This window comes from Carassius auratus, chromosome 32 (assembly GCF_003368295.1).
Source record: "Carassius auratus strain Wakin chromosome 32, ASM336829v1, whole genome shotgun sequence".
In the NCBI taxonomy this organism is placed as follows: Eukaryota; Metazoa; Chordata; class Actinopteri; order Cypriniformes; family Cyprinidae; genus Carassius; species Carassius auratus.
In genome coordinates, this window is record NC_039274.1 from 19,624,830 (window position 1) to 19,651,698 (window position 26,869).

Genomic DNA, 26,869 nt, shown 5'->3' on the forward strand with positions numbered 1-26,869 from the left:
TTGAATACGCCCATAACAGAAGACAATGCAGCGGGACTGTTCTTCAAGTTCTTTTTATTTTACTGTTTGCATCGCGATGAGAGGAATAAGACATCATTCACCCCAAAAAGATGTGATGTGGATTACCTCAGAAAAAAGAATGAAGCGCTTTATTCAGCAGAGATCATAAACATGAGTAAGTCTCTTTTTATTTATTTATATACTTGTACTAGTTTTCACATAATGTGTAAACATTTTACTAGTTAGACTTTAAACTATAATTCCTGACTAAAAGTTTAATCAAGTGAAACATTATGAAGTTTCAATAACAATATACACTACTATACTATTCAAAAGCTTGATGCAAATAATATATATATATATAAAAAAAAACTCATAATGGTTAATAAAGTGTACTAAACTAGTGTTGTCACGGTACCAAAATTTCAGTATTCGGTACCGATACTAGTGAAAATCCACGGTTCTCGGTACCAATTTCAGTACCAAAGCAAAACACAAAAATAAGCTCACTGAAAAAAAAATAATTAAAATTAAAAAACTTTTTATCACTAAAAATAAAACCAATGCCATTCTTTATACTTATTTACAATTGTGTTTAAAGTTTTTCTACAATTTATATAATCATGAAAAACAGTAAACAAGTTTCACCCAAATTTAATTCGTCTTTTAATTTATGAAATTTAAAAACATTTTATTTTTGGAAAAAAAGGGGATTTGCTATTAAAATTAAAACATGGAAGAAATATTTTGTGATTTATTTCTTTAAAAAAAATAAAGTTTTATTAATTTTTTCAACAGTAGTAGCAGTATCACATACATTTTACTAAATAATAGTAATATTTAGTAGCACAATGCCTTTATGTAAAAATGAGCTTTTAATGAATGCATATTTGTCATTTTAACAGAACTTAAGACTGGTGGTGATGCTTAAGATATTTTTGGTCATTGAGGGTTTCTGTAAAAAAAAAAAAAAAAATAGTAATAGATCATGAATTATTATTAAAAGATAATACTGCTACTAATTCTACTACCAGACTAACAATATACAATGCACTATGGATTGATGAGCTGCTGGGTTCATGAATATTAATCACATTGTATGCGTTCGGTCGAATTGATTTGCTGAAATCAAAACAGGGACGTTAATAGATGAACGCCAGCCAATGAAATTGCCATTTGCGCATTAGCTCCGCCCACTACTGGAAAAACCGGCATATCTTCTTCTTGTTCGAAAATGAATAATTGTAAATGAACTCCATTATTTTGACAGGAGAAGACAACAAAGAATAGTTTACATGTAGCGTGTCGATTCAGCGTGGTAAGACTCTCGCTCTCTCTCTCTTTGCATGTGTGAGAAACAGCGCTATCAGTAAAGCGACGGTGAGTCGTGCGCCTTCACACAGAGTTTACAGAGCGTCAAATACAGGTGCCTGTGCGTATATTGACATGAACTGAAAAGTTCAGATCGCTTGATGGAGAGAGAACTCTGAAGCTCAGATGCTGAAATTAATGCAAGCATCACGCGCTTCAGTCTATGTAGTAAACAAACCTGCACGTCTCTGCCATTCGATCATTCACACAAAGACGCAGAGAACATGCAGGATTCATATTTCAAACAACTTTTGCGGATTAACATTTACCGATATTGGTCCATATGGAGATATGATTAGATTAATTTATGCTAACTTGGACAAATTCCGTGACTGTCCATATTTTCATAGCTTAATTTTCATGACTGGAGATTCCGTCCTCGTTTTCTGCTTCGCGGAAATCATAGCGCTGTATGCATCAAGAATCGGGTTTGAACGGGACCTCGGTACTAAAAAGAAAGTACTTAAAGAAACCTGGTACTGTCACGTTTACATTTTTTTAATACCGACTTGGTACCGAAGTACCAGGTCTTTTGACAACACTATACCACACAAAGTCAAGATTTTCCGGTAAAACACACTACAATGTCTTATTTACAACTTGGAAAAATATTTTTTAGAGTGCAATTTTTTTTACCTATATTTTCTTTGACCCTGACCACCATCAAATTTTTGTGGCTTAACACATTTAATGTTGCCTTAAATTATACTCTTAAAATACCTAATTCAGGTCAAATTCTGCACTGCTTGGAACAGCTTTTGCATTAAAAGACGCCTAAAATCCTGTCTAGGTAGGCAGCTCATTAGTGTCTGGAACAGAGCCCAAATCTCTTCATGCAGTTTTACCTTGCATGTGTTGCGCTCAATCTCTCTTTGCCTCTTCTCCTGTTCTTCAGACTCTTTCTCTCGCTGCATCAGTCTCTTTATGTGCTCTGGGAAGTCCTCCACTTCCAGGAATTCTGCAAACACACACACACAGTCCATTCAATTCCAGAATCTCAGAGATGGACCGATATCACTGGAAATGTATTTTGATACGGAGATAATTGATCCATGTAAATTTCCACTTCTTACTTGCATTCCTGGAGGGGTCTTTAAGTCTGTACATGAGCATATATGCATTTGTAGAGCTGTTGGGGCGTAAAAGTAGAAGATTTGATAAAAATGGGCATTGTAACATACGTTACATTATAATGTGTTTTACAAACGGCATCTCAGACATCACAAATGTAGGACTAGGAGGCTTCACACACCTGGCAAAGGCACTGGAGTAATAGCCTCTGCTCCCTGAGGATCCGCCATATGTCTTCCGGATGTCATCCTGCGTGATCTGGAATGCACACATGATGGCGATAACACAAATCACAACCCTACAACCCTGTATTATTCTCTTTCTGTAGTGGTCACTTATTAAGAACAATAAAAACAATATATGTATATGAATAAGCCACACAATTATTAGTGAAAGAGACCCAATATATTCCTTTCAGTGTGAAATATTTCTTTAAGACTGATGGTAGCTGGCTTACCTTGCTGACGTGCTGGTCATTGAAGCTGTACCATTGGCTGTCACTGAAGGACTTGATGCAGGCGTAGTAGTGCCCACCTGCAGCACTCCCAGAATGCACCATGACTGAGAAGAGTTCAAAGGTCAAGGAGCTCTATTAAAGGAGACAAGAAAAAGCATGTTCGTCTTCCATCTTCCATAGTTCAATACGTCTTCAGCGTTTGGGTTCAGAGAGGGCGTGAGGTAACCTTTGGTTTGAGCGCCCGCTCTGCGCTGCTGGTGTTATCCAGGCAGATGCCCTCGTCCACAGCATCATCCGTGGAGAAATCATTGCTCATCTGGTCACTGTGGCAGCTTCCTTCATTCTCCGCCCCACTGTCAGTGCAGCTCTCTGTCTGAGGTGATTTCTGCAGTCAAAACATGTAAAAAAAAGAATTATGTGTGAGATGTTCAAAACTACATGCTTTCAAAACCCACTGTAGTATTTTGATGTAGCATCGGTTCTTATGCTAATCAGAAGCCGGTCCTTCCAGCTCATTGATATAACCATTTAAACAGCTTATATAAATAAGCCTTAAAAGTATTAAAATATGCAACAGCATGCTCACATGTATCTCCAATGCAGAGTACAAATGTGCATTATTAGGCTGGGACTCATATTATTTGTGTGTTGCTGTCTGCGCTAGCTCCTTCCCTACCTATTCAATAAATCAGTGTGAATATCTGCCTGCTAAAATTATTAATTACAGTTTAATACTCAATAGGGCAGGGCAGATGTGTAAATAGGGCAGATGAGATTACAGTTCATTAATTATGGACTCAATAAGGATATGATCACTCACAGAAAAGAGAGCGTAAAGCGGTGTCTCACCTCATCCTCGACGTCGATGAAGGGGCTCATGTCCAGCTCCTCTGGGAAGGTCATGCGGTCATTGAGTTTAATGCGGTGCATAGTGGTGTAGTCAAAGTCGAAGCGTTTCAGCTGCAGAGTCAGCAGGTATGGGAAATGGAGGAATCTCAGACCCTGGAGACAAAAAACAAGCCTGCATCAGAAACTGAAATGTGGCACAGGACTTTGCAATCATCGTATGAGATTTGAATCACCTTGCGGGCGTCGCATTTCTTTTTGCAGCGCTCGCAGAAGTATTGGTTGGGACCATCGAGAGTCTCAGGCTGGATGAAGGCTTGGAGGGCTTCTTCCTGCTCGACATAAAATCAGTGGACAATGAGGACAAACATGCAGCACATTTTGCTCCACTTTCATTTGCATTTGACATTTAGCACCAGTGCTGTCATCGTTAACTAAAACTATTAAACACTCTTTTCATTAACTGAGCTCTAAATGTAAACATCTGATGAAAACCTGATCAAAATGTTAGAATAAATTGCCTTGGCAATAAACAAGTTTAAGTTGAGGTACTAAAACTAGTAAAACAGAAATAAAAATACTAAACAGAAATGTTTATAACAAAACTTATATAATATAAAATAACACTGTTTAGCACTTTGGATGACAATAGTTTATATTCTGACTGGTTGTGGACTTTGTTTTTTTAAGACTAATGCACAATATAGTAGCTCTTAGCATACAGCAATGGTCATATTTCCATTCCAAACAGTAATAAAATAGACAAAGTGTAAATTCTGTTGCCATATAAAACAATAACAATTAAAAAAAAAAAACATTTAAATCTTTAAAACCTTAAAAGTGGCTTAATACTGCATCTGCTGGTTAGCTATACTGCAACAGCTACATAAAAATGATCATAATGACAGCCGGACGCACCACGCTGCCAAAAGCCTGGCTGGCCCCGAAGGGCCTGATGACCAGAGGGATGTCCAAGTACGTGTCAATCCTCCAGCTCTCATAGCCACACTCCAAACAGCGCACATAGTCCTTCAGTTTGCCCTGGTAAAGCTGGTTGATCAGGTCAGCCTGGAAAACACAAAACAGAATACAGTACATAAACTTATTCTAACTGATTTATTTTTTTCCTATTATAGATGACATTATTAGCAACATTTAGATGAAAAGTTTAGTTGAGAAGAGAAACTGAATTTCAGAATGTCTTTGTTGTGTCCCGTTCGTTAATGATAGCAGCACTTCAGCTTCTTGACGAATATAGACTATTAGAATAGACCGTTATTTCCTTTCATGTAGGCACAGAGCACATGCTAGTTACACCAATACTGTGGGCTTTCATTGCAGCTAGTCCTTTGAAGTCAGCCTGGTGTGCCTCGGGCTTTATCTGAGCATCCTAACAGGCGAACATCAAAACAAGACCATCTGAATAAAAGTGAAGGCCAATTTATTGACATGATTCATAATTGAAAAGCTGCTTGTTTGCAGTTTGCATATATTCAAGTCCCTTTTTTAACTGATGTAGCCACAATACTGCCACCTGCTGGTATGGAGAGTTATTTCCCTTTTATACAGTGCAGTTGGATGTAGGCTAGGTTTAGTCTTTGTCATGTATGAAGCAAAAAAATTTGGCTAATCACAGCCTTAACCTTTGGACCCCTCTATAAACTCAAGAGAAATCCCAAACAAGCAGTTGAGACATGTTTTCAGCTAAACAAGTTTTGCTGACTTACTGCACACAAACAGAGATTAGGCCTTTTTTTCTACCACAAAGTCTAATATCCCCAGCTTAGGAGAGAACAATGAGCTGAGTGTAAAAAATGCAAACCTCTTTAGAGCGTGGCCCTGAACCAACTCTCCAGCCCAGACAAAAGTGCCTATAAAAGTTACTCTTATTTTACTCAACACTGGGACATTTGTCCTAGTCGCCAGATCTCACTGATTGTGGATTAGCATCATGTGATGAGGAGGCGGGGCTTGCCTCACATACCTGCTCGGTCTGTTTCCACTTCTGCTCTAGCGCATCAAACATGACTCTGCAAAGCTCCTGGACGTCGTGCTGCTGCCAGGCTGCCAAACAAACAAGGTAAAGAGTTTCACAGTAACCAAGACTCCTCCAGCTATCTGATAACAGCAATGCTAACGTGGGTAAAGTTTCCCAAAGGGACATTAAGTGACACCTCGTACCCTCACTGCTGTCCCAGCCAAAGCTGCGGGTCACGTCTGTGGTCTCGATAGCGCGCTTCTTACTGGTCTGCAGAAGCACAAACAGCCTCTGGAGCTGGTACGGGATACTGTTGACCGGATCCTCCTCAGAGTCCTCAAACTCCCAACTGGTGCAGAAACATCAAAAACAGAGCTGAAGAATGGACAATATGGAGGCCGCACACACTAAAAAACAATTCCAATGTTAAAAAAAAAATATAAAAGGCCTTCAAGCTAAAAGTGACTCTGAACTAAAAAAGTAACTAATTTACAACAATACTCCCCAAAACTGTTGAGCAATAATAATGACAATACAATGGAAATATTTTTAAATTCATTAAGTCAGTTTCACAATCCCTCCTCATCTTGAGCTTTGTAAGCATGAGATCATTAAGCAGTTTTAATAATGTATTTGATGTAAATTCCAATCCCAAAAATGGTATTAGAGTTTCTGAATTGATATTTTCAAAGCTCTGATTTAATCTTTTTTTTTTTTTGCATTAATTGCACTATTGCTGCATATTGCTTGAATCTTGATCATATAATCTAGTTATCCCAATAAACCTGACACTCAGACTACTTACTTGTAGAGTGCATTCCTGAACTCAGGGGTCATGAACAGGGTCTGCAGGAGGCTGTTCAGGTAACAGGTCATTGCTTGGTTGACCAAACCAACATAACCTTGAAAGCAGGGGACACAAGACAAATAAATCTACATGGCAAAGTCAGCATGTTCTTCTTGACCAATGCATGTAAAGGAGGGCTACCTGTGTCTGACTTGTTAAGTATGGAGGAGTACGAGTAACTGGGGCTGCTGTAGTCACTGCTACAACCCACAGTCCCGTCCCGCGGTAAGGGTCCGATGAAGCGATCCTGAGAGCTGTCATCAAGACCACTGCTGTCCGCTGTGCCAGATTCATCCTGTAAGAGAGTTACACATGAATAATGCTAAACACACAATGTTCACCATCTAGTATGCCTGACAAAATTATGATCCCATCCCTCGAGAATATCACTCAGGATAACACGCATTCTTTTATTATTTTTCTTATGACATTGCATTCATATTACGTGGTATCCTTCATTTCTACTGGAAACAAATAGGTCAGGGACCCACAAGGAAACAACCTAAACTGGATTCTACAACACACAGTAAGAATCTAGATTTGAAACTAAGGTCAAGTCCAAATGTTAGGGCTGCACGATGTGTCGTTTAAGCATCGATATCGCGATGTACGAATCCACGATAGTCACATCGCAGGATGTGCGATGTAGGCTGTCATAGTTGATCCGTTATTCATTAACTGTATGGGCCAGAGAGCGTGCACGAGAGAGAGCGCGAGCGCGCAGCCGGCGCCACACTAGATGCGTGGCGCAAGCGTCTCAGCTGCGTGGCGTGTCTGTTTTTAATTCGGCTCCCATGTTAACAGGTTAGATCTTGCAGACTGCCTGCGTGAGACCCGCGGCCCAAAACGCGTGCATGCTAGAAATAGAACCGACGCCTATTTTTCATGTGACACGCAAGCGTGCTGGAAGCGTTTCCAGGCAAAATACAATAGGAAAATATGTTCATATGTCATTTTGTACACAGATTCATATTAATTCATGACACTTAGATGTTTGAAAGTCTATAGGTTGACATATATTCAGATATAAATGTAATTTAAAAAAATAAATTAATAATTATTGATTTCCAAATATTGCACCTGTCACCGGCATGAGAGAAAGAGCGCACGCGCGAAAGAGAGAGCCCCGGCCGTACGCTAAATGTCTTCAAACAACACAAACGCTGTCTTGCTCTCTCTCCCTCACACATATTAATCAATTGACACGATGCTGTCGATGTTTAAATCATTTAAAATGAGAATGTAAGTGTGCTCACCCCATTTTTGTTTGTAAGAAAAAAATTAGTTTTCATATCGCAATATATATCGCAGAAAAATAAAATATCGCAATGTAATTTTTTCCCAATATCGTGCAGCCCTACCAAATGTATACATTTTTTTTAACCCTGTTAAACTGCTGATATGGTTACTCACTGAAGCGATCTGAGGCTGCTCCCCATCCTTGTCCGTAAGCTGCAGGAAATTTCTTTTCCCCGCCTCGAAACCGGACAACACCAGGGACATCTCACTGGCCTGGGCCAGAGGAGTCTTCAGGTGCAGATTTGAGACAGAGGAGGCAAAAAGAGAGATTAGCAAGGACGGAGAAAGAGAGGTAGTGGAAAACCAATCAGAACAACAAATGATAATGTGAGGCATAATGCTGTCTGGAACAATGCAAAAAGCAAGTCTAAACATGCAGAAATACTGCAAAATGACTCAAAAGACCTTCAGAGAGAAAATAATTAACATGATGTACAGCAGATAACCCACATCTCATCCCAGCAATCAGTTATTGTGGAAGAAAAGTCTGTGCTACCTGAGGGACAACACGTCCTAGAAATTAAGCAACAGGTCTGGACATACTAATGTTCCTCTGGTGAGGGAGAGCAGAAACCACTCTGAGATAGATCTACCTGCAGCTACAGGCTCTGTGCTGGGATTAACACACAGTTAGATGGAGAACGACAGTCCATGACACATCTTCATCTAATCATAGCACTGAAGAGTGGATCTGTCCCTGTCAGTGTTACTTCAGGTGTGCATTAAGCTCATAATTATTACAAATGATAAGTCTGGATGAGCAGAAGCTAGCTGCCAAAAGTTGCAATCAGTCTGCAAATTTCAATCCGTCAAAGTTGACCGATTTAACAGACAATCGTACAGTGTATGAAGGGCACAGACTCTGGTTTTAAGCTTCAGACTCTTGACTCTATCCAGCCAGAAGAGATCAAACATGTATGATATTTTAAAACACAGTTTTCATTAATATGTCTCCAAGCTGCGAGGCGCATGTTTCTGTGGGAGTCTGTTGTGTTCGTCTGTTATTGTGTGATCCTCAGTTGTTTAGCATATGAAGTGTTTTATTATCTGTTGTGATTTTAGTAGCTTTTAGTAGCCAGACCCTATCAAGCTATTGGGAGCAATTTTAGGTTGGGTTTGCCCATACTGTATGGGACGGGGTTAAGTTTCAAAAACCAATGCAGATCTCTAGTACACCAAACAATACAGATGTCTAGTAAATGTGAATTATTAACTCGTAAGTCGAGCATATTCATTAATTATTACTACCTGGGTGAAGGTGTAAATAAAACGAAGATTACTGAAGCTACCTACACTGTGCACAGTATATCATATCAAAAGCAGATTTGAATTAGCAGTTGACCATGTGATCGTTTACATCAAAGGGTTAAAAAAAGTAACTGATATATTATTTTATTACTTCGTTCTTATATAAGAAATTTACTAGCAAAACGTGAAAATTTTCTAAGTAAATCATATACCAAATCTTTTTCAGTATGTACTTATTTGAATGGTTCAGTAATAAGATATTACTACTTTTATATTTAGCAAGGACATTTATGATGTTACAAAATATTACTGTTTTCAGATAAATGCTGTTCTTTTCTTTCTATCAAAGAACCTTGAAAAAAAAATTTATTACAGTTTTAACAAATATCAAGCAAGTCAACTGTGTTCAACATTGATTATAAAAAATGTTTCTTGAACACCAAATCTGCATATAAGAATGATTTCTGAAGGATCATGTGACACTGAATAATGGAGTTATGATGCTGTAAATACAGCTTTGCACCAAATAAATAAAATACATTTAAAGTATTTTAAATTAGAAAGTATGTATTTTAAACAATAACAGTTTTGTGCAGCCTAGGTGAACATTATAGAGAATTCCTTCAAAAACAAAATCTTACTGACCTTAAAATTTTGAATGGTAGTGTAAATAAAGATATATACATAACACATCATGGCTCTATTTATAGTGAAAACATTACATTTCTTTAATGCACAATTCAATTTGTTTTTTTCTTTTGATTTTGCAGTCAAAGATGACATGTTCTGGAGTAATCAAACTAGAGTTTTGGTGTGTTTTAAGGAAGGACTCTCACCTGGTCGCCAGTGTTGGCCCACCCCAGGCAGAAAGTGCCGTTCACATATCCAGCGTTGTGAGCCACATCCTCATAGAGTTTGCTGACGGTGGTGGAGGCGGGCAGGTTGAGCGTCAGCTTCTCATTTATGGTCTTGGCACTGGTGAGGTCCTGCACTATACACAGCACTCTCGGCTCCTCCGCTGCACTCTCAATCTGTAAATGCACAAGCACATAATATGAGATTTTTTAAGTTTACTTCAACCAAGCACACACGTGAGTTTGAGCTCAGCTCCATTGCTAAAATTTACTTCCTAAAGTGCAACAGTCTTCTAGTGCCTTGCAATATCAGAACTGAACTGACAAATCATAGAGTTACGCAACGACCAGGAAGAAACATTAAGAAAGGAATCATATACATATATGATACAAAACTACTTAGGCTTAATGTCTGCAATCCACCATGAACAAATCAAGGTTAAACAAGAACAAAAGCATTATAATATCTGTGAGCAAACCTGACTAATAAATCAATAATGTGGTTTAAAGAGTAAACATTCACAGGACTCTAGAGTGCTTCCAATTTGGTCGCATGTGTGACCTAATTTCTAAATGGTGCGAAAAAAAAAAAAAATCAGGTCACACCGGTGCGACCAGCCATTTGAGGGGGGAAAAAAAAGTCACACTTTTAACATCGTTATATGCTTGAACTGTTTAATATCTATAGATTTTGTTTTAGGCAAGTCGTGATGATTTGAGAAGGCTAAATTGATCAAATATAGGCTCACTGTCTGCCGCTGGCCGCTTGGTCATTACTTAAAAAAAAAAAAAAAAAAAAAAAAAAAAAACTAAAACTTATATTTAAACAAAAAAATGCTCCGAACGTTTTTCTAAATTAACTTAATAAAAACCGAAATGAAATCACTTTGCTATTACATACAAAACTGAACTATTTTAAAAGCTGAAACAGTAGTTAGGGACTGTTTAGCTGTTCAAATCAGACACTAGAGCATCCCTTCATTCAGACACAGTGACGATCTGATCAGAATCAGTTTAGAGGGGCCAAGTCTGGAAGATTTTGATGCGAGAGAGTGTGGCCAGCTGGTTGAGACAAGGCCAGAGATCAAGAAGGCCAAACTACAGGAGTTGGTCATCCAAGGGGCATGTGACTGCAAAGGAAGATAGTCCATAAGACACTGAGCCATGAGATATTCAGTTTGAAGCCCTTAAAACACTTCATTTAGATTTTATTTCATTTATCTTGAGATGTTTTACATTTCAGCTCAGTGAAACACTTTAAGCACCAACACTTTTTCAGTAAGCTACCTTCCTTTTAGAATTAAAGAAATAAAGAAATTTATGTTGAACAGATTGTTAGTTAATAATTTAGGCTACAAGTCAATATTGCCTATATGGACAGCGATTGAAAAAAAAAAAGTGAAATTGTAAAACTGCGGTTAAATGCGATGGGGTAGAAAATTTGGGTGCACCTAACTTTTGTGCTTGTGCACCTAAGAAAATAAGTAGGGCACACCCGTGCAACCAGTGCAAAAAGTTAGTCTAGAGCCCTGATTCATATTATTAAACAGTGTTAAATATGGCAGCACAATGTGTCTTTAGCATCGATATCGCGATGTACGAATCCACGATAGTCACATCGCAGGATGTGCGATGTAGGCTGTCGTAGGTGATCCGTTATTCATTAACTGTACGGCCCTTGACGAATGTGATTTGCGGATTAATTGCACAGCAGTTTTTAAATTTTAAGTCCTGTGAGTTTAACAGGGCAGAGAGAGAGAGAGTGCGAGCATGAGAGAGAGGGAGAGAGAGAGAGAGCGCCCCGGCCGCACGCTCACCGTCTTCAAACAACACAAGTGCCGTCTTGCTCTCTCTCCCTCGCGCATATTAAGCAATTGACACGATGTTGTCGATGTTTAAATCATTTAAAATGAGAATGTAAGTGTGCTCACCCCATTTTTGTTTGTAAGAAAAAATTTGATTCGATTTCATATCGCAATATATATCGCAGAAAAATAAAATACTGCAATGTCATTTTTTCCCAATATCGTGCAGCCCTAGTGTTAAATGAAATTGCAAAACTGGCTCAGAAAAGTGAAGTTTTGGCTTAAGTGTTCAAATGAGGCCACAGAATGCAGTCAAGGCCATAATGTCGACTCCATGACTGGTGCTGGTTGGTTAATTGCAGGTGTTGTTTACAAAGCAAAGCCATGGTCTTCTCATACACTGTCTGAGCGTCTGCTTAAGAACTGATCGTGTTACCAAAAGTGCTGAATGAGGATTCCAAGAATGAAGCCAGCAAAACATTTCTACGTACATTTATGAAAAGAAAAGCATTGGAAAAAAAACTTGAGTAGACTGTTTCAAGGGTGCTTTTGATTATTTTTAATTACTGGAGTAAGTAGTGAATACTTTCTAAATACATACTTTTATCAAATAAAAGAAAGATAATAATTTTACTTATTAGTTTTTACAATTTTATTGTCTTTAATAACTTGGACAGTGCATACAAATGTCTTCCAACATTTTTATTTTTTACTTTAACCACTTTACAGATAATTTTTTTTTTTACACTACATACTCAAATTTCCATCTTCCAGCAAAGTATAGCTGAGCAAAACCCTATCAAGAAATAATTTGGAGAGTATTTGACTCTAAAATAAAAAATAAATTATTTTAATATTTGTATATTTTAAATATTTTATTTTCATTTCAATAATGATGACCAGTTTTATTTTTAATCTATTTCTGTTTTTTTTTTTTTTAGATTTCATTATTTTTACACTACAAATAACCTTTTGCTTGTAATAGTGTCTTGCCCCCAGCTTTCCCTCAAATCAGCTGATTTTTTCCTGACGTCTTCATTTGAGAGTTAGAGTCAAATGAATCACCATGCTGTAAACACACACACAAGCAACACAAACGAAACCTGTGAGAACCTCTTCTGCATATCCTCTAAAATACTCTGCCTGCAACTCCAAAAAAATATCCTGATGACAAAACAACAACACAGTGTTCAAGGGAAGTAAAATCAGCCCTAAGCGTAAGCATCACGATCTGAGTGGCGCTGGTGTTTGATATCTGTTAAAGATCAATACGCAGAACAAGAAATGAGATCTAGAGGAGAAAATGTGAAGATGCCACTGTAAAAGACACACAGATGTCAACATAAGCGGGGCATTATCAGATTACAGGGTATTTTTATCAGGGATAATATTGTTAGGTGCTCAGATGAAACAGGTTGGCCTGTGCTCGAGCGACAAGATCTTTATCTCAGTGAAGACTTTTAATGACTCGGGGATGGACGATGCATATACAATATCCTTTATACATATTCATATTTTCTTGTTGATATATAATTTTTTACCAATGTTGTGAATATCGCAGGAATATAACACCTAAAAATGTTTACAAAAGATTGTGTGATTTTACATATTTTAAAATAAATTACAAAAAATGTATTACAGGGTTTCCACAAACCTATGAAATACTTAAATACTAAACAAAAGTAATATTTGCAACCATTTATGATTATGATGAAAAATATGAAAAATAAAATGAATACACTAGTAAATATGTATACAAATATTTAAAAATGCATACCAATATTTACTATACTTTGGGGTTGATGGCCTAACATTAGACAAATAAATAAGCCTACCGTGGAGTCAGATTTTCGATTTTTAAAGTAGTACATAACTTAAAGTAGAACCATTTGTATTTACTATTGAAACATCAATGGCTTTTCAATTATTTGTAAGACTTATTAATATGCATGGCATTTCCAGGTCTCCAAATCTTTTTCCCAAGATTTCCATACTGAATATCATGTCCTATAAGGCCCATGTTGTTAAATAAATAAATAAAATATAAATAAATAAATAAATATATATATATATATATATATATATGGTGTGTAGCCAACTGTGAAGTCACACACTGCAGCTTCATGTATGCTGCTACACACTGGGACTAAGCAGCGCGGCAGATCAACACATTTCCAGGCACTGATTCCCAGGTTGGATGCAGTCCTGAGTAATTTAGCTCATGTTCTGGTCCCGTGGGGGTGTGATAAAAATGGTGAGCTTGTGGTGCGATGCGGATGACATCAATAGCTGAAGTGAATAAATATTCCTACCTGACACACAGACGCCAGCTGATGGAAAAAGAGACAGAGACAGAAAGACAGAGAGAGGGAGAGAGGGGCCACTGGGGCCCCAGATCCTGCTGAGCATTTCCAGTCCCTTTGAACACTATCAGAGCACCTGAATCAAATGCCCAAAGAAAGTGCCTGATTGTTATTCAGGGAAATTCCATGCATTGTTTGTATAGGTTTACTTTAAGGAAAAAGTCACCCAGCCTGCTTTTATTCTACATAGTTGAGCATAATCAAGTGGTGACAGACAATAAAGGTGGATGTAACAAAACTAAGCCACCTTTGTTTACCTGGTAACATCTGCATTCCTTTTAAAGAATGTGATGTGGGGCGTAGGCAGCAAATCATCTTAATACAACAAAACTACAGCGTTTTTCCAGTCACTGGGTAACTGCAGCACTTTGGATACACGAGTTCGTTTCAACATTGACATCCGACTAATTTTGGAGTAACGTTCACTAGTACTGATGAATTCTTAATGTCTCTTATGCTCACTAAATGTAATGACTAATTTATTTGATCAAAAATACAGTTAAAACATTTGTAATTAGGGGTGTAACGGTACGTGTATTTGTACCTGACCGTTTCGGTACAGGGCTTTCAGTACGGTGCACGTGTGTACCGAATGACCGAATGCAATATTTTGTTTGCGGAACATAGGTACATTTTCGTGTTTCTAAACGAACATATTATGTGGCGTAAGTCTCCGCGTTCAGCGCAAATCCCACCCTGCAGCTGATTCTAAGGCTGGTCGCACACTGGCTGTGTGGCATGAGCGTGGCGTTTCTCCTGCGTGTGAGTTGCGTGACGGCTGCTTCACGTTTTCTATGTCTGTACACACCAGAATCGTGCCTGACGAGGCACTGGCGCGCTGCTGCTAATGTAGGTGGCATAGAGGGAGGCCGCCGACAGACCAGGATCTTGTCTTAATGACAACAATATCTATACTTCATGTTGAGCATAAATATAAAGCCTACTGATAAAGGACACTGTCGACAGTATTGACGGCAAAATAGACTATGTTTGACAGACCTTTGCTCTTAATTCCGATCAGTCCAACGCAATAACGAAATCTGAGCAGGTCTAAAAACTGAAACTGTTGATGCTGCACTTTACACTTTGGAAAAGTTATATATATTTTTTTAAATATGAGCAGGCCTACAAGCTGGGATTGGTAATGCTGCATTGTAATCATAGTTATTTATTTATATTTTCCCATTATATTTTATTATAATGATATTGGTTTGAGACAGAGTTATTTTATTTAGTGAAGAAGTTTTCAGCAGTATTTTATTTCTTATTCTTTTTTTATTTTATATATAATCGTGACTTTAAAACCGAGGTACATACCGAACCGTGATTTTTGCGTACCGTTACACTCTTTTTTTTTTTTGTTTATTTTAAGTAATTTCCTTTTTTCCCAAATTTCCCTTGATCTTTTAACATATAACAGGTCAATGACCTATAAAACACACTGCAAGTTTCAAAACTCTAAACTTTCTTGTTAGTTTAAAAATGGCTTTTATTGGAACCAAGTAGGGCTGATTATAACGCCTGTTTCACATATAATCCGTCTGCAATGCGTATGCAGTCCGTGTGCGTTACGTATGTTGTGCTGAAGCAGCATGGACTCATTGTGCTTTCACACTGGGCGCGTTTGCAGTCCGCTACTGATCCGCGGCTGTTTAAGCCACAAAACACATGCTTTGTCCATTATTTTGATATCAAACATGTAAAAAAATTTAAACAAAAAATACATAAAAAAGCTTTTTCAGCATTGTGGTACTCTTTCATCACAGTACAGTGAAAATCTTTCATAGACATTTTTAAATTCAAATATAAACAACGTATTACTCATGCATTTGACTGCTAGGTTTTTATAATAAGTTGCTTAAACAAGCTGCAAAACATTTAAACACAACATTAGCCTACTTTTCTTGTTAGGATATCTCAAACATTCAAAATTAAAACTCATCACTGACAGAAACAGTCGACTCTCTTGCCTTTTGCATTTAAATCTTTATTGCACGCAATCCAACGGGTCTTAAATAACTTTGTTTTTCTGCCTCTATAAAAGTGTATATGTAATGTTGCCTTGTTTCTCTAAAGTTGCTCTTTTTCTTGTTTTAAATCTAGCCAAAACCCATGTGTTGCGTGTGAAACACAGTAGGCTTTTATTAGTATACATTTATTGTGAAATGACTGCATTTCCGTTTCAATCCATGTTTATTTTTACCGCGAACAACGCGCTGTCACTTTAATTCAGTGCATGCAGCACAGCAAAAATAGACTCGGTACGTAAACGATCGCCGCACTGCTGCAGCCGCACTGCTCCTGGAACGCATTGACGGACCGCAACCGCGTGCAGTGTGAAGGCTGGAATCCGTTAACATGGGTGCATAAAAAAATATGCAACGCATACACACCGCAGACAGAGTACGCGTGAAACGGGCGTAATATATCTAGATAGAGCACCGTTGCACCGCAAATCAATTTCTCTTTCAGGTCAGAAGGTGCGCTGATGCCTGCATGTCAGAAATAGAGACCTCAGTTTATTGTCAGGGATTTGTTGTCAATCCGTGCCGCATCCAGTGTAGACAGAATCGCAGATTATATTCTGTTGTCTAGTCGCGCTTTAACCTAAATGACCCATGTTGTTTTCAGATTACGTCACAGCAGCGTTCATCTGTTATTTTTATAAAGCAAAACTGTCTGCAGAGAGACTCAAAAACAGGATAGAAAATGGACTTTAATGGTATCCAGCTAACTTAGCTATTTGTTGTTGTTTTTTTTGTTTTTTTGTTGTCGTCGTTTTATTTCAATTTAATATCCGAATGTTAGTGAGAAGAAGAAAAACTTTTACAATCTGCATATGTTATAGAAAGCAGTTATGATCATCTTTGGTTTCTCATTTGAAGGCATATTGAGTAAAAGAGCTCCATATTTAACGAAATCTAGGTTTGCATGCTTTTCATAGGGCTGCATAATTTGGCTAAAACTGTGCAATATAATATCAATACATGCATAAAAATAATAATCATTATTATTGTTAAAAACAAGAAATATTCTGAGTATTAAACATTTTTTAATTTAAGAATTATTATAAATTAAAAACTAATAATTTTATTTTACAAATGACTAATAATATGGCTGTCTTCATTACCTCTTTTACAAATGTTACACCATCAAACTTTTATTTTGATGGAAAACCACCGGGTTTTTTGTTGACAAGCGCTTCTCTTTAGTATGTGAAGATGGTTGGCACATGTTGCTTTCCAGGATGCACATTTAAATGACCCAAACTTAGAGTAAACACAGGGATGGAGTTTGTGTGGAGCAGAATTTATGGAGTTTAAATTACTTTTAACCGAGTTGCTTTGAGATACTGAAAACACTGGCGGATAATGAACTGCTCAATGACAAAAACAGTGCCATGCTTTACTCTGAAACACTCAGCCTATTTATATAAATATATATAAAAATCACAGCCTTTGTGATTTGATACTATGTGATTTTTCGACACCCTGTGATTTGATTTGATCGCACTATTTTGTAGCTATTTTGTAATTTTGGTTTTATTTTTATTAATAATGCAGCCGTAGTGCCATAGCGGTGTAATGTGATCCCATGAACCTTTGTGATATCTGCACACATCATTCAGCACTGGCACAGGATAAATGCCACAACTATGTTAAAGAAAAGGCTCAGAGTGCAAAAAAAAAGAACTAGTTCTATTAGTGGTGTGGTGTATATATATATATATATATATATATATATATATATATATATATTTTTTTTTTTTTTTTTTTTTTTTTTTCCTGCATTGGCCAATTCGTTTTTCTGTTTGTCTGCTAAGTGTCAGAAGTGAGACTTTTATTCTGTCTGATATTTTCTGTCTTTATTAGTTTAGTACTTTTTGAACAGTTCAGTCTAATAAATTATTAACAGAAATATTAAACATATTAAATAAATGGTTTATATGAAAAAGCATAGCGTGTGCCTTTCCATTATTAGTAACAGAACATTCTCACATGAATGCACCTTTCATTTAAACAAGTCTTGGAATTTTGTAATAAATTCTTAATTCCAAAAACATTCCAAACAAATCCTGCTTTCAGATGCTCTGAAGTGTGCATTTGTTGTCATGTTTTTAATTTGTGGAAAACTGTGAGTTCTGAGGAGTTTTTTTTTTTTTTTTTAGTAAATATTGTAGTAGTAATTTCTAAGGCTATCTTCTTGGCAAAACTGACCTGCATTAATACAAGACTTAAATAAACAACATACAAGCCAAGGAAACTGAGAAATACAGCAGTTACATTTATACAATTTACTTTAAAAAAAAAACATGATATAAAATAATAATAATCTTACTACATAAGTCAATAAATAACATGTAAAATGTGTTATTTACTATCAAAAAATTTTTTTTATTAAATGCATCATACCATAACTACCATGGAGTAATAGTTTTAAATTATTAAGGTTGAATGATTTTTTTTTTACCTTAAACAATATAACTTGTTTAACTGCAATGACATTATAACTCGGCTCTCATCCGATCTGAATCATGTCCACATATAAAGTAACAGAAACAGCATATTTGAGCTGAATTGATCCGAACAGGTTGCCACGTAAAATTGTTATTGATTAAAATCTGATTTGACGTGTGCACAGTCTTTTAGGAATGAAAGTAGAGAGCAGTCCTCAGATACCGGAGTTATAACTCTAATCTGAATCATGAAGAGTGAGATGAATGAAGTGATGTGGATTAAATCCAGCAGTCTAATCTGTGCTGCTAACACACTCACTATGGCGCAGAGTTTAGCGCCTCCCTGAACTCACTCCAGCAGGACACTTTCCAGGATGTGTGACAAGTAAACAGTGGGGCAGCAAACATGACAACACGCTATCCGGCTTTAATAATCACACAAACCACAGGACTCGAGTGGTTATTATCGTATTTAATCGACTGGGAGGACTTGTTGACTGATAGTTAGCCGAGCTGCTGCTAGCCGCTGAGCTCAACACTGACACGCACTTTCACGTCTCTCTCTACATCTATTCAAACGCGAATCCCCGACTCATGGTGCGATTTATAGAGCGTGCTGGTGTCATTACTGTGTGTAATGTCATCTCTCACCTCTTTGGGCACAAGCTGGTGTTCTTCGCTGGGCACCATCATCTCCCTCGGATCCTCAGCCGCGGTCCGCTGTCAACAGGAGCTCCGCGAGGCGCTTCGAGACACCATTCTGAGTGTGTGAGTTAAAACGGGGCGATATCGAAGAAACTACTTTGGGGCTAAACGGCTGGTAATCCGGTTTAATCTGTGTTACTTTCTTTCTGCTTGGGCTGTAAGCGAAAACAGCAATCAATGGAGGAAAAATGGCCGCGACGCACTTTCGCGAGACTTCACATCAATCTGCGTCACTTCCGACAACACTCTGCCTCTGTGTGCGTTATGAAACAGCCGAAAGTGTAAACTGACAGTGAAAAGTGAAAATATTGTGGTGTAATTCGAGACTTTGCATGATGGTTATGAAATATAAAACTTAAACTTTTTGATTAAAGTCTGCTATCATTATATAACATGACCTTTGCCTTCATGTGTGTGGTTTTATTGTTTAATTCTTTCCCAAAACTGAAAAAAATCCTATATAATATATATATATATATATATATATATAAAAATAATATATATATATGTATTTAAAATAATTCCTTATGACATCTCAAACTAAATTAGTCATTATATACATATATAATGATTAACACACACACACACACACACGCACACACATATATATATATATATATATATACAGTACAGACCAAAAGTTTGGAAACATTACTATTTTTAATGCTTTTGAAAGAAGTTTCTTCTGCTCATCAAGCCTGCATTTATTTGATAAAAAATACTGAAAAAACAGTAATATTGTGATATATTATTACAATTTAAAATAATGGTTTTTAAATTTATTATACTTAAAATTATCATTTATTTCTGTGATGCAAAGCTGAAATTTTAGGATACTTTGATGGATAAAAAGTAACAAATAAAAAAAAGAGGCTATGTTTTTAAATATAAATATTTTGTAATAATATACACTACTGGTCAGTAATTTGGGGTAAGTAATTTTTTTTTCTTTCTTTTTTCAATACTTTAATTCAGCAAGGATGTGTTAAATTTATAAAAAAGTGATAGTAAAGAAAATATATTATTAGAATATATATTATTAAAAAATAAATTGTATTTTGAATAAATGCAGTTCTTTTAACCTTTTATTCATCAAATATATTAGACAGCAGAACTGTTTCCAACACTCATAATAAATCAGAATATTAGAATGATTTCTAAAGGATCATGTGATAGACTGATGTTACATGTGACACTGAACAATGGAGTAATGATGCTGAAAATTCAGCTTTGCATCACAGGAATAAATTATATTTTTTTAAATATATTCAAATAGAAAACTATTATTTTAAGTTGTAATAATATTTCACAATATTATTGTTTTTTTCTGTATTTTTAAATTCACAATTTCAATCCTGTCTCTTCGAAAACCAACAGATGGCCTTAGAATTGAGTCACTGAGTGTCTCTGATGCTATCTAGTGGGGGAAAAATTACATACAATTGCATTTACATCCACTAGAGAGGCCTACAAAACCCCATGGGGATTTTTAACTTGAGCAAAACAAGTGGAACATGAGAGATGGGATCATTCTGAGGCTTCAGTCAGATGAATGTTATATGAAAATATAATAAAACACACCCAAATTGAATGTATTTATTTTTGTTTTAAAAAGATAAACTCATTCTCAAATAAAAACAAAAAATCTAATAATTATTCAAAAACTACTTTTTATAAATCACTTTATAACAAACTGGTCAAAAGTAAGGAATTTATTCACAAAAGACTGAAATACTGAAACATGAATTAATTACCTTAATTATTCTTTGATAAATGTTCTTGTTGGGTTATGAATTGGAAAACTCCCAAGAGACTTTCATGTGCTCCCAAGTAAAACTTTTAAATAAAATTAAATCATTTTATATGAATAAAATAAAAATGTAAACATTTTATTTGAAATTAAATTAATGTTGATTATCTATTCAATGTTTCTGGTTAAAACAAATTAAACTTATATAAATGGTTTTTTTTTTTTTAATTCTGCAAATTTTCAGTTTTCATCATATCATCTGAAACATTTCAAATTAAAAAAATGGAATTAGTAATAATGTAATAAAAATAATCATAAATGTCAATTAGAACAATCAAATGTATTAAGAATTTAAATAATTTAACTAATTTTATAATATAATTTAGTACAATTATAATATTTCGAATACAAAATTATAATGTTTTACTTAATAATAAAAATTAAATAGATCATTCTCAATTTTTTTATTTTATATAAGTTTAATTTGTTTTAACCAGAAACATTGAGAGATAATCAACATTAATTTAATTTCAAATAAAATGTTTACATTTTTATTTTATTCATATAAAATGATTTAATTGTATTTAAAAGTTTTATTTGTTTTAACCAGAAATGTTGATAACATCAATAATATAAACTGAATTGAATTGTATTAATTTAATTTAAATTAAAGATTCATATATTTTGAATCATAAAGATCAATTACACCAAATATTAAAGAAACTGGTTGTTCATAAACATGTCTTGAGGATATGAATAGCCGTATATTGTTTTAAGTTAGAGTTGGAGACAGGGCTGTTGATTGTGTAAGGAAGTCCGGTTCTCAGCCAATTGTAGAGCGTGATGCTGTGAAATGGAGAGAGTGGAGAGATGGGTGCAAAAAAAAAGAGCAGAACAGAGGGAATATCTTTTCCTTTCTTTGAAACACATGACGTGCCCTGCAGATCATTTAGACTCCTCTTTTAAAAAAAGAAGATTTCGACAGAACATTTGCACATTTCATGAAGATGCATCACACATCATATTAACATTTTTAATGTACTGCATGAATTTTCCATGCAATAACAAAAAAATAAGAACTGAAGCTTTTAAAGCAATATGAAAGCACATAAACTTCTAAAAGTATTAACTTTATTGAAAAGATGAGATTTAAAGGAAAAATTCATTCGCAAATATCAGTACTTCTTTTATGAACTCTTATGCCAAGGAGACTTGAGGGTGTAAAAATGTTCAGTCAATTATCGTTTACATTTCAGGCAACACTTCATAATAAGGGCCCATTAATGCATTAACTAATATGAACTAACAATGAGTAATACATTTGTTGCATAATTTATGATTCTTTGTTAATGCTATAGGTCATAAAAATGCAACTTTTCATTGTTATTGTTAGCTGAGGTCCAACAAATAATATTACAGATACAGCATTTGATTTGAATAATGTTTTTGTAAATGACGGAATGAACATTAACTAAGATTAATAAACACCTTACAAATATTTTTAATTGTTATTTCATGTTAGCTATGTAGTTTATTTTAACAAATAGAAACTTACTGTAAAGAGTTACCACGTTTCAACAGTTCCTCACATAAAAAAATAAATAATAATAAATATAATACGTATATTGCTGAATTATGAAACATAAGACTTGTTTTTATTTATTTATTTTTTTCCTTTTTGCAGCTTAAAAGTACTTTTTCAGATAAATCAATATACGTGGAACAATTTAATTATTCTGGCAAATATTTCCATTACTGCAGTGACAGTCAGAAATCCATGGGAAAGGTCAGACACATTTATATCAGATTTTTGAATAACAAAACCTTGAAAAGGCCACTGACCGAAATATTTTCACCTGAAAAGAGCCAAGTATAGCTTTGTTAATTTCCACAATGCCTTCTGTGTGAGTAACCTCTGGGGTTACATTTGTGTCTGTCATGCTTCAATCAGTGTTATCACTTCTGCTGCAAAAAAATCAGACAGGAGCCTTGAGAAATGTTATTAGGTCCATGTGCATAACAGCATTTTAATGGCATAAAGACCAAATCATACTCCACAGAAACGCTTCAGATTTCACGTGTTTGCAATCTACCACAACATAAAAGCACATCTACAAATTAAAACTACAAGGCAACAATATGCTTTTGTGTGTCTTGAGCTACTAACACATCAGAAATGTAGTGCTTCAAGTCTTTAAAACAAATCTCAAAAAAGGTGTAGGGCCTAATTAGAAAGTGGGTGATTATTTCAGTCATTCCATTCTTGCTTAAAGGAACAGTTCACCCCAAAATGAAAATTAGCTAAAAACGTATTTACCCTCAGGCCATCCAAGATGAAGATGAGTTTGTTTCTTCATCGTAACAGATTACATCACTTCCTCATAAGTAGATCCTCTGCAGTGAATGGGTGCCATCAGTATGAGAGTCTAAACAGCTGATAAAAACATCATAATAATCTACAAGTAATCCACATGACGCCAGTCCATTAACTAAAAACTGTATGTTTGTAAAAAGTCAACAATTTTGCATTGTTTTGTTTTTGTATTTTGATTGCTTCTATTGTTCTCATTTGTAAGTCGCTTTGGATAAAAGCGTCTGCTAAACGATTGAATGTAAATATAAACGTATTGTTACATTTTTTTGGCCAATGTTGATGGTTTAAAGTTACAACATCTTAAAGACAATTTTCTTCCTTACAAACACATAGCTTTTCACTTCACCTGATAGACTTTGATAGGATAGGATTACTTGTAGATTATCCTGATGTTTTTATCAGCTGGACTTTCATTCTGACGGCACCCATTCACTGCTGAGCAAGTGATGTTATGCTAAATTTCTCCAAATCTGTTACAATGAAGAAACAAATTAATCTTTATCTTCATCTTTTATTTTTATAAACTATTCTTTTAATGTAAAGAAACACAACTCAAAAAGTCATGATCAATTACTATCAGACTGGCTGTTTTGTATATATCCTCTATAAAGCCAGCTAGTTTAATTATCAAGGAAAAGATGAATAAAAACAGTTTGTGGAGGAAACATAGCATACACAAGCACCAAGACATAAACACAACTAATAAAACTCAAAAACACAACCACAGTTTTCCTTTGTGAGGTATATGTAGGCCAGAAAGATTTTAAATCATTGATATCTTTGACATCCAAGTGTCTATTCTCCATGAAATACAAAAAGAAAAACTGACAAGCCTTCTGGCCCTCAGGCACTAAGAAGTATTTTATTTATTTGTTTGTTTGTTTACTGTTGGCGACTAGTTTGAAAAGATGATCAAGATGATACTTAACATCAGATCATTTACTGATGATTTACTGGGAAAGCTCATCCAAAACGAAAGCTTTTAGCCATTGTTTACTCGCCACCGGTCCACTGTATGGAAAAATGCAGCATGAACAATCTGCGAAATATCTCCAATTCTGTTCCATAGAAGAAAGTAAGTTTTACGGATCTGGAATGACGTGAGGGTAGTAAATTATGACAGAATTTCAATTTTAAGGTAATGCATAATTCTATAGGGACTACATTACATATAGTACCAAGGGTAACGCAGATGCTCTGAACAGATAAACAGTGCCACGCTAAAAATGTGCACCGCACACAGTCAACCGCATGACAACAATGAGCTGCAGCTTTACCTTCTCCATCCGTTTCAGTCATAAACACAGTCTCACACTCTCACTCACCTCCAGAACAGTCGGGAAACACACACAAATGCATCAGTAGCACTGCAACTGGTGTCCAAAATCAACCTGCCACATCGGCACATGAATAAAGAATTGATTTAACTGGATAAAATACTTTTGTAAAAGTCCTTATAGGTAAAATTATTTTATTTAAGTTTTTTGCATTTGTGTGTGTTACTCACAGCATCACTGCACCCATCACAAACATGCAATGCACGTTAGGCAATGCAAAGGAGTATTCTAAGGTCAGCTCAATCTATAGCACTTCTGGCATAATATTGATTAGCACAAAAATGTATTTCCACTTTGACCCGCTTTTTCTTTACAAAAAGGTTGGTGTGAGACACTTATAAGGCCCTAGTAGTGCCAATCTGTAAATTTTACAATACTCACTGCTTCAAAGAGTATAGTGAATGTAATAAATATGCAAGTTAACAAGATTTAAGTGTGAACAAATCACTTAGTAAATTTTTAAGCATGAGGTTCAAATTAAATAAACTTTGTTGTGACAACAACATAAAGCCTCATAATGTTACACACCGGGACGATGATCGTGCTTATCGCTGACGTTTAATGACTCGTGATGTGAGTGTGTGTGTGCACACTAATGCGTAAAACGTGAGGCGTAAAAGCTTAATTAAAAAAAAGCCTCCTTTTTCGGTTTGATGCACCACGTTGAAAACTGGCTGAGCAATGAGATTGGCGCTAATGTTCACGTGGCTGGAGCTGCTGAAGTTACAGTAAAACACGACTTGGTGGCACAAACCGGTCTTGCCGAGCACACTTGATACGTAACGACAAAGAGGAAATAAAATGTCGGCGATAAGTGTGCTTAAGAGGCTTTAATTTTGGACTTTGACTGAAGTCATCTGTCAATCCACAGACTCACGGGGTCAAATAAAACATCCCAAAGGCTGCAAAAAGCTTCCACGAAAAGTCAATCCTACAATAACATTTTGGTCTAAAACACTGTAACAATTCAACACTGCACTAAGAATGGCACTTCAGTAAAACAACACACTTAATGTTTTGCTGTATTTTTGACTGCACTGTCCCAAACTGGCAAAGTTACAGACAAACAATAGACTGAACACATCTCACACACACAGCACAGATACGTTTCACAATGACATGGAGCTCAGCACAGGTTCATGATAGTCTCTGGTGGAGTCTGGCTTCACTGAATGAAGGGCATTCGCTCTTTGTTTTCATTGTCTCCCTCTTGCTCCTCTTCTTCCTCACCTGCCTCACTGGTCTCTGTGCTGTCATTGGCCATCTGAAAGATAAATCAAAAATATTTGTGTTTTAAACATAGACTGACATTATGTATATGTACATAATAGCGGTTAATTCCATCAGGTGCGTGATTTCACATAGAGCAGCTGTTACTACACAGAGCCATTGTTAATAGAGAAGATGCGCAAATCCACTTCATTTTCAGTGTTTATTGGCACATCTTCTCAGTTAACAATGGCTCTGTGTAGTAACAACTGCTCTATGTGAAATCACACACCTGACAGAATTTACCGCTGATTAGAGAACCGGCTTTACTGACGAGATGCGCATTAACGATCGGCCGATCGTGATCGGAGCACCCCTAATACTATGTTAAAATAGCAGGATTTTTATATACTACTTACTGCAAATAGTGGTAATTATCTGCACCTCAGTATTGTAGTACATTATAAAATAGTATGCAATAATAACTTATTGAAGACAATAAAGACCTCCCTTCACCTACCCTTGACTTTTTGATTATTTACTTAATTTTCATTTAAAAATAAATGCTTTTCTAATGTGATTTGTAATCTGAAAAGAGAGAAATGTTTTTGCCAAAAGGTGGATTCGAACCCGGGTCGATCACATCAAAATCTATATGACACACGTTTGACCTTCTGCACCACTGGAGCTGACTGTCAGGTATTGTCTTATGTAATCTTGACTATCCGAAAATAACACGTTTGGTGGAAAATATGTATGTTTGCATGAATAATAAACAACTGATAAAATTATCCACCCCATAAATATAGTATTAACAAACTTTGATGCAATAAATAGGGTATGATTTAAAAATGAGCATCCCTCCAAAAACATCTACATTTCTGTCTCTTTTCAAGAGT

At 35.8% G+C, this 26,869-nt stretch overlaps 2 protein-coding genes across 2 annotated transcripts in view; both read right to left on the reverse strand.

The window, feature by feature from the left end:
- Positions 1-19,618, reverse strand: part of LOC113051770 (ubiquitin carboxyl-terminal hydrolase 47-like) — a 28,724-nt gene extending 9,106 nt beyond the window's left edge. The window contains exons 1-15 of the mRNA XM_026215834.1: positions 19,247-19,618; positions 9,954-10,148; positions 7,984-8,097; positions 6,712-6,865; positions 6,529-6,625; positions 5,927-6,072; positions 5,730-5,809; positions 4,664-4,813; positions 3,982-4,077; positions 3,749-3,901; positions 3,126-3,284; positions 2,900-3,031; positions 2,624-2,700; positions 2,445-2,500; positions 2,217-2,329 (exon numbers count right to left, since the gene is read on the reverse strand). Of these exons, the coding sequence (XP_026071619.1) occupies positions 2,217-2,329; positions 2,445-2,500; positions 2,624-2,700; positions 2,900-3,031; positions 3,126-3,284; positions 3,749-3,901; positions 3,982-4,077; positions 4,664-4,813; positions 5,730-5,809; positions 5,927-6,072; positions 6,529-6,625; positions 6,712-6,865; positions 7,984-8,097; positions 9,954-10,148; positions 19,247-19,288 (1,764 nt within the window). The 5' untranslated portion in view covers positions 19,289-19,618. The remainder of the gene's footprint in view (positions 1-2,216; positions 2,330-2,444; positions 2,501-2,623; positions 2,701-2,899; positions 3,032-3,125; positions 3,285-3,748; positions 3,902-3,981; positions 4,078-4,663; positions 4,814-5,729; positions 5,810-5,926; positions 6,073-6,528; positions 6,626-6,711; positions 6,866-7,983; positions 8,098-9,953; positions 10,149-19,246) is intronic.
- A 3,430-nt stretch (positions 19,619-23,048) lies between these two features.
- Positions 23,049-26,869, reverse strand: part of LOC113051772 (synaptic vesicle membrane protein VAT-1 homolog-like) — a 41,341-nt gene continuing 37,520 nt past the window's right edge. Inside the window, exon 9 of the mRNA XM_026215836.1 lies at positions 23,049-26,025. Within this exon, the coding sequence (XP_026071621.1) occupies positions 25,927-26,025 (99 nt within the window). The 3' untranslated portion in view covers positions 23,049-25,926. The remainder of the gene's footprint in view (positions 26,026-26,869) is intronic.